The sequence below is a fragment of the Coenobita brevimanus genome, chromosome 97, assembly GCF_032717465.1.
Source record: "Coenobita brevimanus isolate Jiangsu-jjx chromosome 97, ASM3271746v2, whole genome shotgun sequence".
Taxonomy (NCBI): domain Eukaryota; kingdom Metazoa; phylum Arthropoda; class Malacostraca; order Decapoda; family Coenobitidae; genus Coenobita; species Coenobita brevimanus.
The window spans coordinates 4,503,600-4,518,477 of NC_137050.1; the positions used below are offsets into that span (position 1 = coordinate 4,503,600).

The following is a 14,878-nucleotide window of genomic DNA, read 5'->3' on the forward strand; positions in this document are numbered from 1 at the left end:
GCAACGTGGAAAAGAGTAAATAAATAAAAGACTAAATGACAAAGCGGAAGAGGAGAAAAGGAAGACAGACAGACGAAGAGACACGAAGGAAACAGTGGAAGAAGAGGCATAAAGAGAGAGACAAGCGGAAGGAAGAAAGAACACAGAAGAGGAGGATAAAATGGGGAAACAGGAGAAGGCGATTTATACGACAGGGAAAGACAGTTCAAGAGTAAGATGCGAGGAAGGGGAGAGGAGGAGGAGGAAGGTAGGGAAGAGAAAGGAGGGAAGGGTGACTGGAGGAGGAGGGAAGGAGAGAAGGAAGAGAGGTAATACGGATGGGGGGAGGAAAGGTTGGATACGGAGAGGAAACGGAGAAAGAACTAGGGAGGAAAAGATGACATGGCAGAAAATGAATGACAGAATGAGGGGATGGGGAATTAAAAAGGGAGGGAAAGAGAGGAAAAAGACAGTAATGGAAAGGAGAGACGAACTGGAGACGCGAAAATAAAAAGGGGAGAGAGAGAGAGAGAGAGAGAGAGAGAGAGAGAGAGAGAGAGAGGACGCTTTCAAGACGAGATGAGGGGACGTGTTAAAGACAGCGACCTTTATTTTTACCTTGCTTTATTTTTCTGCTCTCTGTTCCTCTTATTTTTCTCTCTCTTTTTATTTCTGTCTAATAATCTGTCTGTCTATTCCTCTATTATCCTTATCTGTCAATCTTTTTGTCTATCCGGCTATTTTTCATCTCAATTCATCTACAGTATCTCTACCTACATACGTTACCTACTTCTATATCTACCTGTCCGTATGTGTATATATTATAGATATACTGCATATATGTTCCTATATCTATCAAATATATTTATTCACTTCTTGTCTATTATTTATGCCTTCTCTCTCTCTCTCTCTCTCTCTCTCTCTCTCTCTCTCTCTCTCTCTCTCTCTCTCTCTCTCTCTCTCAACACAAGCGTATACAACTACCACCACCACTACTACTAACCATAACCATCAACCACAATCACAACCACTACCACCATCATCCATCCCACCACACCACAAGTACCACCATCAGTACCATCCACCACCACTCCAACTACCATCAACCATCCACACCACCACCACCACCACCAACCAATCACCCCACAACCCATTTTTCGAACAGATGAAAAAAAAAAACAAGAAATCAAAACGCCGAACAAGAAAATTAAAAAGAAAATGAAAAAAAAAAAATTGTCCTGCTCTTTCCTCGTCTCCCAATCTTCCTCTTGCTGTTATTAGATTTAGAAATTGAATTAGACGCGAGTTTTAATTGGAGGAGGAACTGAAAGGATCTAATTCGGGGCCTATTTTCGTAATTAAGGGAGAAATAATCCACTAATTGAGCGTGTCTCGGTGATTAGCGAAGGCGGGAATGGTGGTGGGGATGAGAGGGAAGGAGGGTGATGGTGGGGAGGGATGGGATGGGATATTGTAGGGGGATGGAAGGGATGGGATGGTATGGTGGGGGGATGGGAGGGAATGGGAGAGCCTATAGTATGGCGGCAAAGTTAGTATGACGGGAAAAGCAAGGTGACCTAACAAGAATGGTGGCAGAGACGAGACTGAGATAGGATTGGGGATGGGGTATGAATGGGGTAGAATGGGAGAGACTGTGGTATGGTAGTAAAGTTAGTAAGGAGGGAATGGTATGGTGGAATGGCATTTCTGGTGGTAGAGAGGAGAGTGAATGGGATGAGGGACTGAGGGTAGAGGAGGATTATAGGAGGAATGGTAGAGAACGAGAGAGGCTATGGTACGATGGAAGGGTTGATGTAGTTATGGCGTTTATGGGAGGCATGGAAGAACGAAAATGGGAGACTGTACAACTGCAGGTATGACTGAAAAAAAATACAACACACTGAATAAAAAACCAAGAGGGTGTGTGGTTCATTAAATCAGAGAATGGTTGATTATGGTGCCATGGGACGTATGGGAGAAAGGAAACGGGTGATGCTGGAACTAGGCAAAGGAACAGAAACAGCAAACAGAACCATGGAACAAGCGGCTGAATGGGTAATTGGGCAGTTAATGACAGGCCTGTGTGGTTAATTCAAACAAGCACACGAAATTCAGCGGCAAACACAACCAGACCCCGTCTCCTCCCGTCAATATTATTATTTTTAAACTAATTAACGAGATGAAAGAATCGCCAAATTGCTTTCATAATTAATCAGACAACTTGGTCTAAAAGGTTCCAGGGCTCTGATGGATTGACTGTTTGGCCTGGCAGTTTGGAGTGGGAGCTGATGAGTGGGGGTTGACAGGGAAAGAGTAGGGGTTGATGGGGAGCGAGTGGAGGTTGATGGGGAGCGAGTGGGGCTTGATGAGTGGGGGTGGATGATGGGGGAGTGTGGGGTGGATGATGGGGGAGTGTGGGGTGGATGATGGGGGAGTGTGGGGTGGATGATGGGGGGCTGAAGAAGAGTCTGGGTCTGATGACTGGTGTTCATGAGGGAGGAAAGTGAGGGATGATGGGGAGGAAAGTGAGGGATGATGGGGAGGACAGTGGGTGATGGAGAAGGCGAGTGGGGGTGGCTGGGAAGGAATGGGAAGCAGGGACAGTGAGGAAGAAGAGAGGGAGTATGAAAAGCTATAGGGACAAAGGACATGGAAGTTTGTAAAGCTTAGGAAGGGGGGAGTAAATTAAAGAATCTGTGTGAGAAATTTATAAAGCCAGAGACACATACCAGGCAGAGATGGGGAAAGACTAGGGTGAGGAGTAGCTCTATAAAGTCTAAGTGAATGGAGTTTGTAAAGCCTAAGGAAAAGAGGGGTTTGTAAGGTTTAAGTAAGGGAAGCAGCGATATAAGTGTGACTGAGGGGAGTGTGTAAGGCCAAACAGAGAGAGGGTTGTTGAGTCTAGGGTTAGAAGGAGTAGCTATAGGAAGTCTGAGTGAAGGGAGTTTGTAAAGGCTGAGGGAGAAAGCGGTTTGTAAAGCTTGGATGAAGGGGAGTGGTGAAGGGAGTTTGTAAAGCCAGGGAGTGAGAGAGAGAGAGAGAGAGAGAGAGAGTAAAAACAGTCGACACAAAAACCATCAGAGAGAAAATCAACAAAATTTCACAATAACAAACTCAAAATCGATTAACACGAGTATATTATAAAGTGCTCAAAAATCTTTCGCCCAAAAAGGTATATTATAGAAACAGCCTACAGTAAAACATCAAAAAATAAGAATAAAAAGGCACAGGGAAGAGAACAAACACAATCCAAAAAAATTTCAGAAAAAAATAAAAATGTGCGAAAAAAAAAAAAAATCTGCATCCCCCCAAAAAAAAATCACAGCAAAAATAATAAAATCCACAAAAATGATATGCCTATAATCAAAAATCAAATTAAAAATAGCTCTAAAATTCAACATTTCTTCCAAAACAGTATTATAAAACTGAGAAAATATGTTGGGTTTTGAGAATGTCATAAAACTTGGGCGAAACTCATTATCTCTCTCTCTCTCTCCCTCTCTCTCTCTCTCTCTCTCTCTCTCTCTCTCTCTCTCTCTCTCTCTCTCTCTCTCTCTCTCTCTCTCTCAGGATTTTACGGCTTTCTCTATTACATTGTATTTTTCTTGGTTCCTCTGGCTTTCTTTTTTAGATACATGTGTTTTGTTTGTTTTTCTTATTTTCAAAAGTAAATTCTCTCTCTCTCTCTCTCTCTCTCTCTCTCTCTCTCTCTCTCTCTCTCTCTCTCTCTCTCTCTCTCTCTCACCACCACTCACCCTCTCACACCACTCACTCACTTTCTCACTCTCTCACTTTCAGAAGCTGGACATCAACGGCGACGGGATGGTGACCTTGGATGAGTTTATGGAAATCTGCACCTCCGTAAGTGAGAGAGAGAGAGAGAGAGAGAGAGAGAGACAGACAGACAGACAGACAGAGGCAGACACCAACAGACAGCGATAACTCCGTATAGACAGACAGACTGATAGACACAAATAGACAGACACATACACAGACAAACAGATAGATAAACAGATAGATAATTAAATGGACAAAACATATATACTGTACAAATAAACAGGTATACAGGTAGGCATGAACAGACAGACAGATAGATAAATAGTTAGACAGACACATAACAGGTGGATGGATAGATGAATTGAAACAGATTGATAAAAAGATATAACAGACAGATATCGACACTGACTGACTGACAAACTGATACAGACAGACTGACTGATTGATTTAGACAGAAATACAGACTGACTGCATTACACAACTAAAGACAGATAAATAGACTGACAGACAGATGTATGGATTGATGGATGTAGGTACCGTATACAGATAGACGGACAGATGAATGGACTGATAAAGGTATAGATAGACAGATATATAGACATACACACATATACCCAGATCCCGGTATAGATAATTAGATTGACAGATGGATAGACTGAGTGGGGGGGGGGGTGCGCGCGCGTGTGTGCGGGTGTGAGCAGGATATAAGTTGGAACTCAAAAACCCTGATGTAAATTTTTCCCTCAGTAAAAAAGAATTCGTTTTTGAAAATATATCGAAGTATATAAAAAAAAGAACAGAAAAAACATGGCAACACATTTTTTCATACACCCGAGTTTTCCAGGGAACTATTCAGCCGCCCTTACTGTTAATTAAAGCTGAGAATATTTAATGAGACAAATTACTTCTGAGAATTAAAAGACTGGCTTGAAGTGACGGACGATGCTGGACTCTGGTGGTGACAGATTAACTGGTACCGGTAACTAAGTCGTTATCAACACATATAATACGGTAACAATAACAATTATAATAATAATGGTGATGATGATAATAGTGATGGCCATGATGATGATGAAAATATTAATAATTATAAAAAAAATAATAATGATAATAAATACTACAAGTTACCTACACTTACTGTGTAGCCACAAGAAGGAAGCTTCCTGGTATACACGGTATGTTTAATATAAATAATATCTGAAGACCCTAAGGTAACTTCTTGTGTAACATCAGAAATATCTGAAGACACGTGTCGAAGAACACATGCATAAATTTTACGTTTATCTCAATCACTGGCTAACTGTATGCTTAACTGTTGCCATATTTCCTTCATATCACAAGAGAGATCACAGTTATATATCTGAAGTGTTACAGCTTTCAAGCTTTTGTGGTTTTCTCTAAAACGTGTTGCAAAGAAAAAACTAAGGAATTTGAATTCGGTACTTTCCACTGGGCTAAATGGCAAAATATTATGCTAAAATTATTCAGCAAACATTTTTATCGGCTGTATCTCAATTAGTTTCTGAGACATTTCAACTTCAAATATGAAATTATTAGAAGAAAAACGAGTGTATGACCTTCAAATATAGTTCAAGGTCATTTATATTTGACGCAAGGACTTGGGTTACCCTAGGGTACCTTCATGTATAATATCAAGATCGAAGAAAAAAGGTGCAAAGAAAAATATTATTAATAATAATACTGACGGAAACACGAAGCTTCGCCATTAATATGGCGAAGTTTAATAATAATAATAATAATAATAATATAATAGATGTTTGCAATACAAGTAAATATCAAACACGATACTGATACTTATTGTTTATGAATACATGTAGGGTGGCCTATATACAACGCTCCTCTTACATTTCCTAACCCAACCAATAATAACCTAACCTAGCCTAGATTAACTCAACCTAACCAAAACACACCAAACCTAACCTAACTTACTCTAACTCAACCCAACCTGACCTAACCCAACCTAACCATACCAAATTCAGTCGAACCCAACCCAACCCTACCCAACTCATCCCTACCCGACCTAACCTAACCAAACCTAACCCAATCCAACCAAACCCAACCCAGCTCAACTCAGACTTAACCCAACCCAACACAATCCTAGCCCATCTTAACCTAACCTAGCCTATTTCTCTGCCCACAGGACGAGACCATCGCCAATTCCCTGACGATCCTGGACACCAGCTTCTGACAGGAGGCCCCAAGCTGCTCCCTCCTCGGCCCTCCGCAAGATCTCAACTGCAACATGTAGAGGCGCGTGTCCGGGGGGGTTCAGGCAGGGGGAGACGCTAACGGAGGAGCAGCAGGAGGAGGAGGGGAGGAAGGAGCCGATGGAAGAACCCAAGGAGGAGGGGGAGGACGAGAGGAGCCTGTAGGGAGTTTGGCAGGAGCGGAGGGGCCAGGAGCACAAGAATCAGGAAGAAATAGGGGAGCTGGGAATGGAAGAAGTTCTGGAGGAGGTGGGATGGGAAGGGAATCAGGCAAAGGGTACACAGTAGGAATCAGAACAGCTGCTGAAGGAGACGCAGGAGGAGGAGCGCCAAGGAGCAACGGAGGAGCATGGGGCTGGAAGGAGGAGGGGGAGCCTGGCTCTTGGAGAGGTCAAAGTGCGGAGAACGGGAGGGGGGACGTATGGAACGGGAAAAGCATGGGAAAGGGCAGAGATAGAGGAGGGTGGAACGGAATGAAAGGGGTCTTGAAAGGGAATGGGAGGGGTGTGTGTACTTGCGGGGGCAAAGGATGGGAGGGGAATGGGGAAGTAATGAGAGGGGAAAATCGAGAAGAGGGGAGAACTGCAATTCGAGAGGGGAAGGGAGGAGGAGGGGGAAGCATTAGGGGGAGGGGGACGAGGGTAAGGTGGGCGGATGGGGTTGTGGAGAGGGTGCTTGTGACTGGTCCGGAAGAGGAGAGTGTAATGATGGACGTGGAAGGGGAAGCGGAAGGGGAGACGGGAAGGGACCCGGTGTTTCGAAAAGAAACCCTAATCTAAGCCCATCCTTCCCCTTCCCTTTCTTTCCTTCCTCCCCTCTATGCATTTTTTCTCTCCCCTCTCTGTGTCCTCCTTCCCCTCCACTCTTTCCTCCCCTTTATGCAGTTTTCTCTCCTCTCTCTTTGCATCCCCCTACCCTTCCTCTCTTCCCTCCCCTCTAGGCATTTCCTCTCCCTTCCCTGTACCTTCCTTCCCCTTCTCTCTTTCCTCCCCTAAATGAAATTTTCTCTCCCCCTCCCCTCCACCCTCACGACATCCCCTTTTTTTTTTTTCTCCCTAAACTTGAAGGACAATCCACCTTTTTCCCCGACCACAAGTCAAATATCCCTTCCACGTCGCTTCCATATTCTAAGATTCTACTAGGCATAATGTTCTCTCTATTCTCAATGCTCGTTCTTCCTACTGCCTCTATGTCTAACGCAGCTGACCTAAGCCTACCGAGTTCCACCACATCGTCCTCCTACTTTCTAAACTACCTTCAAATGATACCGTATATGCTCTATGAAATTATCTTCTATTCTCCTGGCATTTTTCCACATCTCACTAGTCTGATCTTTTCCCTTCTCATCTTCCCTTACTTTTCCATTGCCATTCATCTTTCTCTTCCCCACATCACTTTTCATCATTCTCCCCCACTTCATCTCCTTTGTCATATCTCTTCCCTTCTCATCTTCCCATTTTCATTACCACTCATCTTTCTCTATCTTCACATTTCCTCAATTTTCGTATTATTCCTTCTTCTCGCTCCATCTCATCTCATCTTGGCCTCCATCTCAGTATTTCTCAAGTTCCCTTTCTTCTTCACGCTGTCTCTCCTTACGATTCAAACAGTATCTGCTGATTTTCTCACAAGCAATGCATCCTTCTCATTATTTTTACTGCTTTGCTTAAACATACTCTCACTTCCTAACACGTATGATTCGCATTCTAGGTGGCTCTGGAGATTCCCTAACACCTCTTCCTTAGCGATTTATTCCGCACAATGCACCTAAAACTCCTCTTATACGTTACTGATGCCAGCTATATCGATAATAAAACTACATAAATAAGAGTCAAAGAGTAATATGCAAAATAAATCGCTACGGAAAAGGTGCTAACAAGCCTCCCATGTCACCTGGAATACGGCTGTAGTTATTTCCCAGTCCACGGCTCTAAGTACTTCTCAATCATCCTCATCAGTTTCCAGTCTTCCTCTCCACATATTAACCATCCCCAATTCCCATCATCCCTCACCACTCACTATCCCTCAATAACTCTCCTACACGCTCCTTATATCACTCAATAAGTCTCCTTAGCACCTTATCACCTACCACCTATCAACTCTCCACACTGCTCCTTACGCTATCAAACACTAACTCTTCTCACTGTTCCGTAGGCTATCAATCAATTACTTATTTAAATCTCCTCAATGCTCCTTAAACCCTCACCAACTCTCCCCAGTGTTCCTTAGCTGACCCATCCTCTCTCACCACCCCTCCTAAGCACTCCTCAGTGCTCCTTACCCTACTACTCACCACGCCTCTTTAACTCTCCTCAATGTTCCTTAGGTTACCACTCTCTTAACTCTCCTTAGTGCTCCTTAACCTAAAACTCTAACTCTCCTCAGTGCTCCTTTGGCCACAGCTCTTTAACTCTCCTCAGTGCTCCTTTGGCCACAGCTCTTTAACTCTCCTCAGCGCTCCTCAGGCTACAGCTCTTTAACTCTCCTCAGCGCTCCTCAGGCTACAGCTCTTTAACTCTCCTCAGCGCTCCTTAGGCGACAGCTCTTTATTAACTCTAACTCTCCTCACCTCCCCTCAAACCCTCCCGGGCCAAGACTGTAGTGGCTTCTTAATATGTGCTTTTAAAAACCTCGGAACCAAAGTCAAACTGAATTTATAAAGTGAATATTTATATACATAACACGGAGAGAAGACGACTTTTTAGATGTATTTTTTAAAAGAGGAAGATGATTGGAATAAATACCTATAATATATATATAGAGAAGATGAGTATATATATATATATATATCGATATTTTTAGAGTGTTTCTAGGTTGATATTGTCACCTGTGGGTCCTTATTTTTTCCTTATTGCAATCTTCGGCTCGAGACTGGAGCAAACTTTAATCTCTTCAGTCCGGTGACGTATTTTTAATCTCTTATTTTGCCATTTCCGGACGATTTTATTAAGTCTGGGAGAGATTTTTCAAACTGGGGGGGTTAGATATAGCCTTCATTAACCCCTTCACTACGAGAGGTCTCCCTAAAGCTTAATAAAACTATCTGCACACGGAACATTAATAAAAATAAATAAATAAAATACCTTAGTACGTCCTGGGACTGAAGGGGTTAAGCTCAATTCACAGCATACACCCCAGACTTTAAGCTCAGTTACGTATACCCAATGAAGACAAGCTGAGATTAGAGGTTTGAGCCAAGCCCCGTGTGAGCCAAGAGTTTGCTCCCCTTATCTCGCGTCCTCGTCTCAGGTCGCGGCAGCCAGGCGACGACTCTCAAACTCTTGCATCTGTGAATCATGTCAATCAAGCAGCCTGTATTCCTTTTTCCAGTATTATCGACGCGCAGTACTGTTTAGCTATTATATATACCACTCTTTGGGGGCTGTCGTGCCTGTCAGCCTGTCAGTCAGTCAGTCAGTCAGTCAATTATAACCGTTTTACTCTAACTTGGCCTAAAACTGTCATCTCTCCATCATGAATGCTGAGTTGTAACAAGAGATTAACGCTAGAATATGATGAAGGTCACGAAGAAGTGCTGTGAAATGGATGTACAGCCACAGCACTTATTCTGCCACTGGGCTACGTGAAATAAGCTGCAAAATTGATAAAACTCTGGGCCAAGTTAAGGTAAAAGGACTACAGCAAGGGAACTAATTGGGCAGATGGGGGAAATACTGATAATTAAGAGGAAACCAATTATCATAGTTAACAGGAGTCTTTGCATTTTATTCTTGTCAAAATAACAAGTGAATTTCAAGGCTGCACCTGACTGACCTGCAAGAACTTCCACTCGAGTGAGTGACTGATAGAAGGCCACACGACAGTCCAAATACAGTTCTTTGCTCTCTCATATCTGTACATTTTCGGAGTGAATGAAAATGCTATGGTGCAAAAATATTCGAGTTTGATATATACATTCTGTCAAAGAGTATCTAAGGTAGTGGATGTTGTGCTGATGAGTGTTTCAGCTAATCGGTGAATAAGTCAGTATATGAGAAAGATATAAATGTAATTATCTCGTGGTGATTCTATAAACGTGACAGCCAAGTGTGTGTGTGTGTGTGTGTGTGTGTGTGTGTGTGTGTGTGTGTGTGTGTGTGCGCGTGCAATTTTCAGACCTGTAATTAATCCAATCCACCTGTACATGAGCGGCCGTCTATTAACATGGTATCAAATTACTGGTTAAAACGCGGAACCTGTTCAGTTCGAATGTACCATAACGCAAACTATATATTCTCATTTATACATATTTTGGAAGAACAGTAAGGTATCTAACTGTAATACATTTGTTTAAGGTAAAAATTTCGATATTTACCAACGAAAACCAACAGCAAAAAATTAGGAAGACATTTAGCATAGTTTAGCAGTCATAGTATTTAGCCCAAGATGGCGGCATGTTTGTTTACATTAATGACGCCGCGACTAACGGTCTGCAGTTTTACGGTGTAACGTTGCTCTTCAAACTATACTTTAATTTCTCTGATCGCCAAATCTGAAACTCCACCTAAGCTTTCCCTCTAGTCGCAGCAAACAATGGAAAACGTCCAATCCATAGGGAAACCATACAATATAGTATTTTTGTTATGTTTTATTTTCTAGTTGAGTGTTGCTTGTACCGCCCCCGCCCTCCCACGGGACCGATTTCTCGTCTGCTTAGGGTGGCTTACTAGCACCTCTTCCTCAGCGATTTAATGTTCATATTGCACACTATTTTCATCATACTAACAAATTCCGCATCAATAAATACACACTTTACTATAGCAGTCCCTTTCATTCCGTGTCGTCTTCAAACTAAGAAGGACTGCATAATCACCAAGATTACAAATACGTAATAAGTACATTCCTTATTCATCAGTAATTTTCTATCATCTACATACTGACAGAGATTCCATAAACCATAAACAAGCTCATATCAACTTACTAATCACAGGAAACATAAGAGTAACGAAGAAGTGCTACGAAATCTCCTAACCAGATGAAAACAATAGTCCCCAGTGTTACCCTGCCTCCCCCACCCATACCCCGTACAGCCTCCCTTTCTCGTAGGTAATTTTGATAACCAATGTAATGTAATGTAATCTTCTCTCGTCGTATTTGGCTCACACATATATGTAACTGGAAGAGGAAAATGGGAAGGGGAACGTGTGCCTGTCTGCTGTAGCGGCGTCTGAGAATGGTTTAGCACAGCGCAGAAAACATGTGATATTTCAAGAGATAAAGGGAAAACAGTGAGGCTAGGAATCAAGTCGTATTTTAACAGGTAAATAGGAACTATCCTGGCTAGGACCACATTATAATCTATGAAAGGAAACAGTCGCCCTAGGAACATTATAACTTAACAGGAAAAAGAGGAACGCATTATAACCACATTTTAATTCAAGAAGAAAAGATGGAAGAAATCGCGCTAGGAACCACGTCACAATTTAAGAAATGAGGAAATATTCGACATAGGAACATCAAAACTGAAGAGGAAAATGGGAAATAATCTTGCTATCCTTTGCGTTGGTATAAAAATAAGCACAGCCTCTATCACCGTACATATCACACTATATACAATATTCCGTATATCTGACTGAATTTTGATTCAATTAAGCTATAAATATACTCGTGTTGAAAGTGAACCTCGATAGAAGAAAATTTTCCAGTAAGAGAATATTTCAGGACACAATAATTAAAATTACTTAAAAAAAAAAAAAAAAAGACGGAAGACATCAAACTCCAGATAAACGCGCGACACATAATAAAGACCATACTACCAAATTCTGTTTGCATCCTCAGTAACAGTCTTTTATTAAAATCTGTTACTACACATGAGAATATTACCCACCGTACACTGCTTATATAGTCGATCTGAGGTCTGTCCACTGGTGAGAGTTCCAGAAGTGTATGCGAACTACTGATTAAAGGTTGAAGGACGTTACAGATTTGACTGTTCACTCAATAATATCTATTCAGAACTGGATGATCCAGAGTCTAGAATAAGCATCAAGCAAAATTTACTGTTGTACACTAGCATGATCTTATTTTCTATTTCTTTTGCTACACACCACCATTTATATTTTGTCAAATAAAGATGATGATGCCAGTGGAAAGTAAAAGGTACCCATTTGAAAAACGCCGTACCAGGTAAATGATTACTAACGAGTTACGGGATGGTTGGTCAGTCTCAAGAAAAGTTTTGCATTAACACTGAAAAACAAATAATTTACGTCCATAAAGACAAGAATTCAATTAAAGAGGATTTCAGTCCTCACACACATAGAGTCCTTTGGAAACTGGGCTTTATTTCAGGTTTTTTGTATTGCTGTGGATACAGAGTCCTTATAACAAAGTGGTCAGAAGAGCATTAACTGAAATATGTGATAATTAGCTAAATAAACGGCTAGACATTATGGCAACAGCGATCCTCTACAAGTATGCAACAGAAAATGCTTGTGATACTGCACACTCCTGTCTACAATTGTTTTTATTGCGTGTTCATCTATTTACGATAGCTTTGAAAATATACGATGGGAAAAAAAAAAAAATGTTATATGATACACTTCATATCTTTTTCTTATTTTCAGACTATTTTTATCTTTATTTTGAGGAATGTGAAATTTGTACTAATCTTACCGTACTGTCGATATTTGTGAAGGTACGTATACTCTGCACAGTATATTCGGCACCAAATGGATATACAAATAAGGAAATACAGTGCATAATCTAATCAGTCTTTCATTCTACAATACGTCATTCCAGGCATACACATGCCTTTACAATTAATGAACTCAGTGTGCTCACCATACGAATATAGTGACGGATATGTCACAAATCTCTCATATGAATAAAATGGGAACATAATTCTGGGAAATAAAGGAGTTATAAGCACACTGTAACAAATATGTATGCAAGTGATCATGTAAAAGCGATGGGAAAGTATATTTAAAATTTCATCCATATATAAATGGAAATATATACAACAGCTTTATACCTACAGCATATATTTATAACAGTTGTGTGTGAGAAAATCGCATAATAGTTTAATATATTTATATTTATTGTTTAACATTTATGTACATGATTACGTAGTATTTAAGGCGTGAAAATTTGTAAAGGAATGACATATATTATACACATATACATATAGATATATCGTTTTACTAGCAAATTTTAATTGTATGTGACGGCTCTTGCTCAGTTAACTATGGCAATGTACTGAGGATAAACAAATTATAGTGTTGGAAAGCAATGGGGGGAAACATCAGTGAAGTATTACTGAAGTGCTGCAGAGTGACAGAAGCAAGTGAGGTGAACAGTACAGGTAGTGAGCAAATGGTGATACTGCATTAGGTTAGTTGTAGTAATATTACCGAATGTACTACCGAATGTGACTGATAACAGGAAACGGAAACTGTGGTAGGCTAACGTTGGTACAGACACGAACATACATTAGCTAACAATGAAAAAAGAGAGACGCTTTATGGATAGACAATGCAATGTATTTTAGGAAAGTTTCTAGTTTTGTGTTAGGTCCGAATTTTTTAGAGTTGTGCCAATTTTTTGAGTGAACTACAGTATTGTCGAGTTGGGCACGATGAACAGTATTGCCAGGGTTACACTAATGTCTCTTGTGATTTGAGAGAGATGTATTTAGCAATGCCTAGTTAGGACTGGAATACGTAAATGGTGCCATGGTTTGGGATGGGACACAGAGTTGCCAGGGTGGAGCCAAAAAAAATATCTTTGTTCATGTTGTAAAGGTGTGACTTCCTTGTTGCTAGTAACATGACAATAACAAATTAACTCGGTGTTTTATTTTTCCTTCAATCGCCCACCTACTGCTGCATATACTGTACAGTACATTATATGCAGTAATTTATAGTTCTTAACCCAAATGTGTTTGGATGAACGACAATAGTCTCAGGAGAAATATGACTAACAATCCTTGACCTAAAACAAAATACAGTACAATGGCTTTCAATTTGTAACATTTTCCGCTGAAACACTAAGAAGCTTTTTAAATTATGTTCTTATTTTAATGAAAGTATGGACAGCGAATACTTTCAGTTATACCACAAGCCTACTGTTCACAAAATGCCGCCGTGCAATTTCCTAAGATATACCGTACTTCAAGGCAACACCATATGGATCTTACTTCAGCATCCTTCACACCTAACTTTTGTATACTTTAATCTTGGCAAATTACATACGCGCCATTTCCCCAAAAACAATGACTATGGTACCATGAATACTAAAAGACTGCTGAATGTATACGAAAAAGCAAACAAAAATGCCGATAAGCTTCCCGTACAACACCATAACGCAGAAATTCATGTGTTTTCTTACAAACACATGTTCTCAAGGAAAGTAATTTTAGTGCTAGATACATCACTGGCTACTAATATTTGGCTTTCGAGTAAAATATATTGAAGAGAACAAACAAAATATACCTAGTTTGTGGTATTAAAGAAAGTCAACTGATCAGTTCCCTCACAGCATGTTTACTGCCGATCCAACCGTGACGTCAGTGCACCCAACAAATTCACATGTACACAAACCAAAAACCATAAACAACAGTGAAAGCTTCGCCCCTCCAACCCCCCAGTGATTTTTACTTACTTCACAGCATCCAAACTAAAAGGTGCATTAAGTAACACTTATGCCAAAACAGTATCGTGCGTTAAGAGCGTTCGGTAATCACAGCCCGTTCTGCAATCATCAAATGACCATGGAATAACGAAGGTACGCGCGACTATAAGCAAATCTTTATGCACATCAAACAGGAAACATCCATTAACATCGATACAGCCAAGCAATATACAAGTAACTGTCGGCGATTAAATTATTATAACATTTCATACTCTGTAAAATCTGAGATACTGTACACAGTGCGAAGTACAATATTGACACTC

General features: G+C 40.8%; 1 protein-coding gene across 1 annotated transcript in view; it reads left to right on the forward strand.

Annotated features, from left to right (window-relative positions):
• The window catches only part of LOC145413613 (A-type potassium channel modulatory protein KCNIP1-like), a 349,528-nt gene extending 343,506 nt beyond the window's left edge, over window positions 1–6,022 (forward strand). Inside the window, exons 6-7 of the mRNA XM_080283268.1 lie at window positions 3,778–3,840; window positions 5,918–6,022. Coding sequence (XP_080139394.1) covers window positions 3,778–3,840; window positions 5,918–5,965 — 111 coding nt within the window. The 3' untranslated portion in view covers window positions 5,966–6,022. The remainder of the gene's footprint in view (window positions 1–3,777; window positions 3,841–5,917) is intronic.
• The last annotated feature ends 8,856 nt before the right edge of the window (window positions 6,023–14,878 follow it).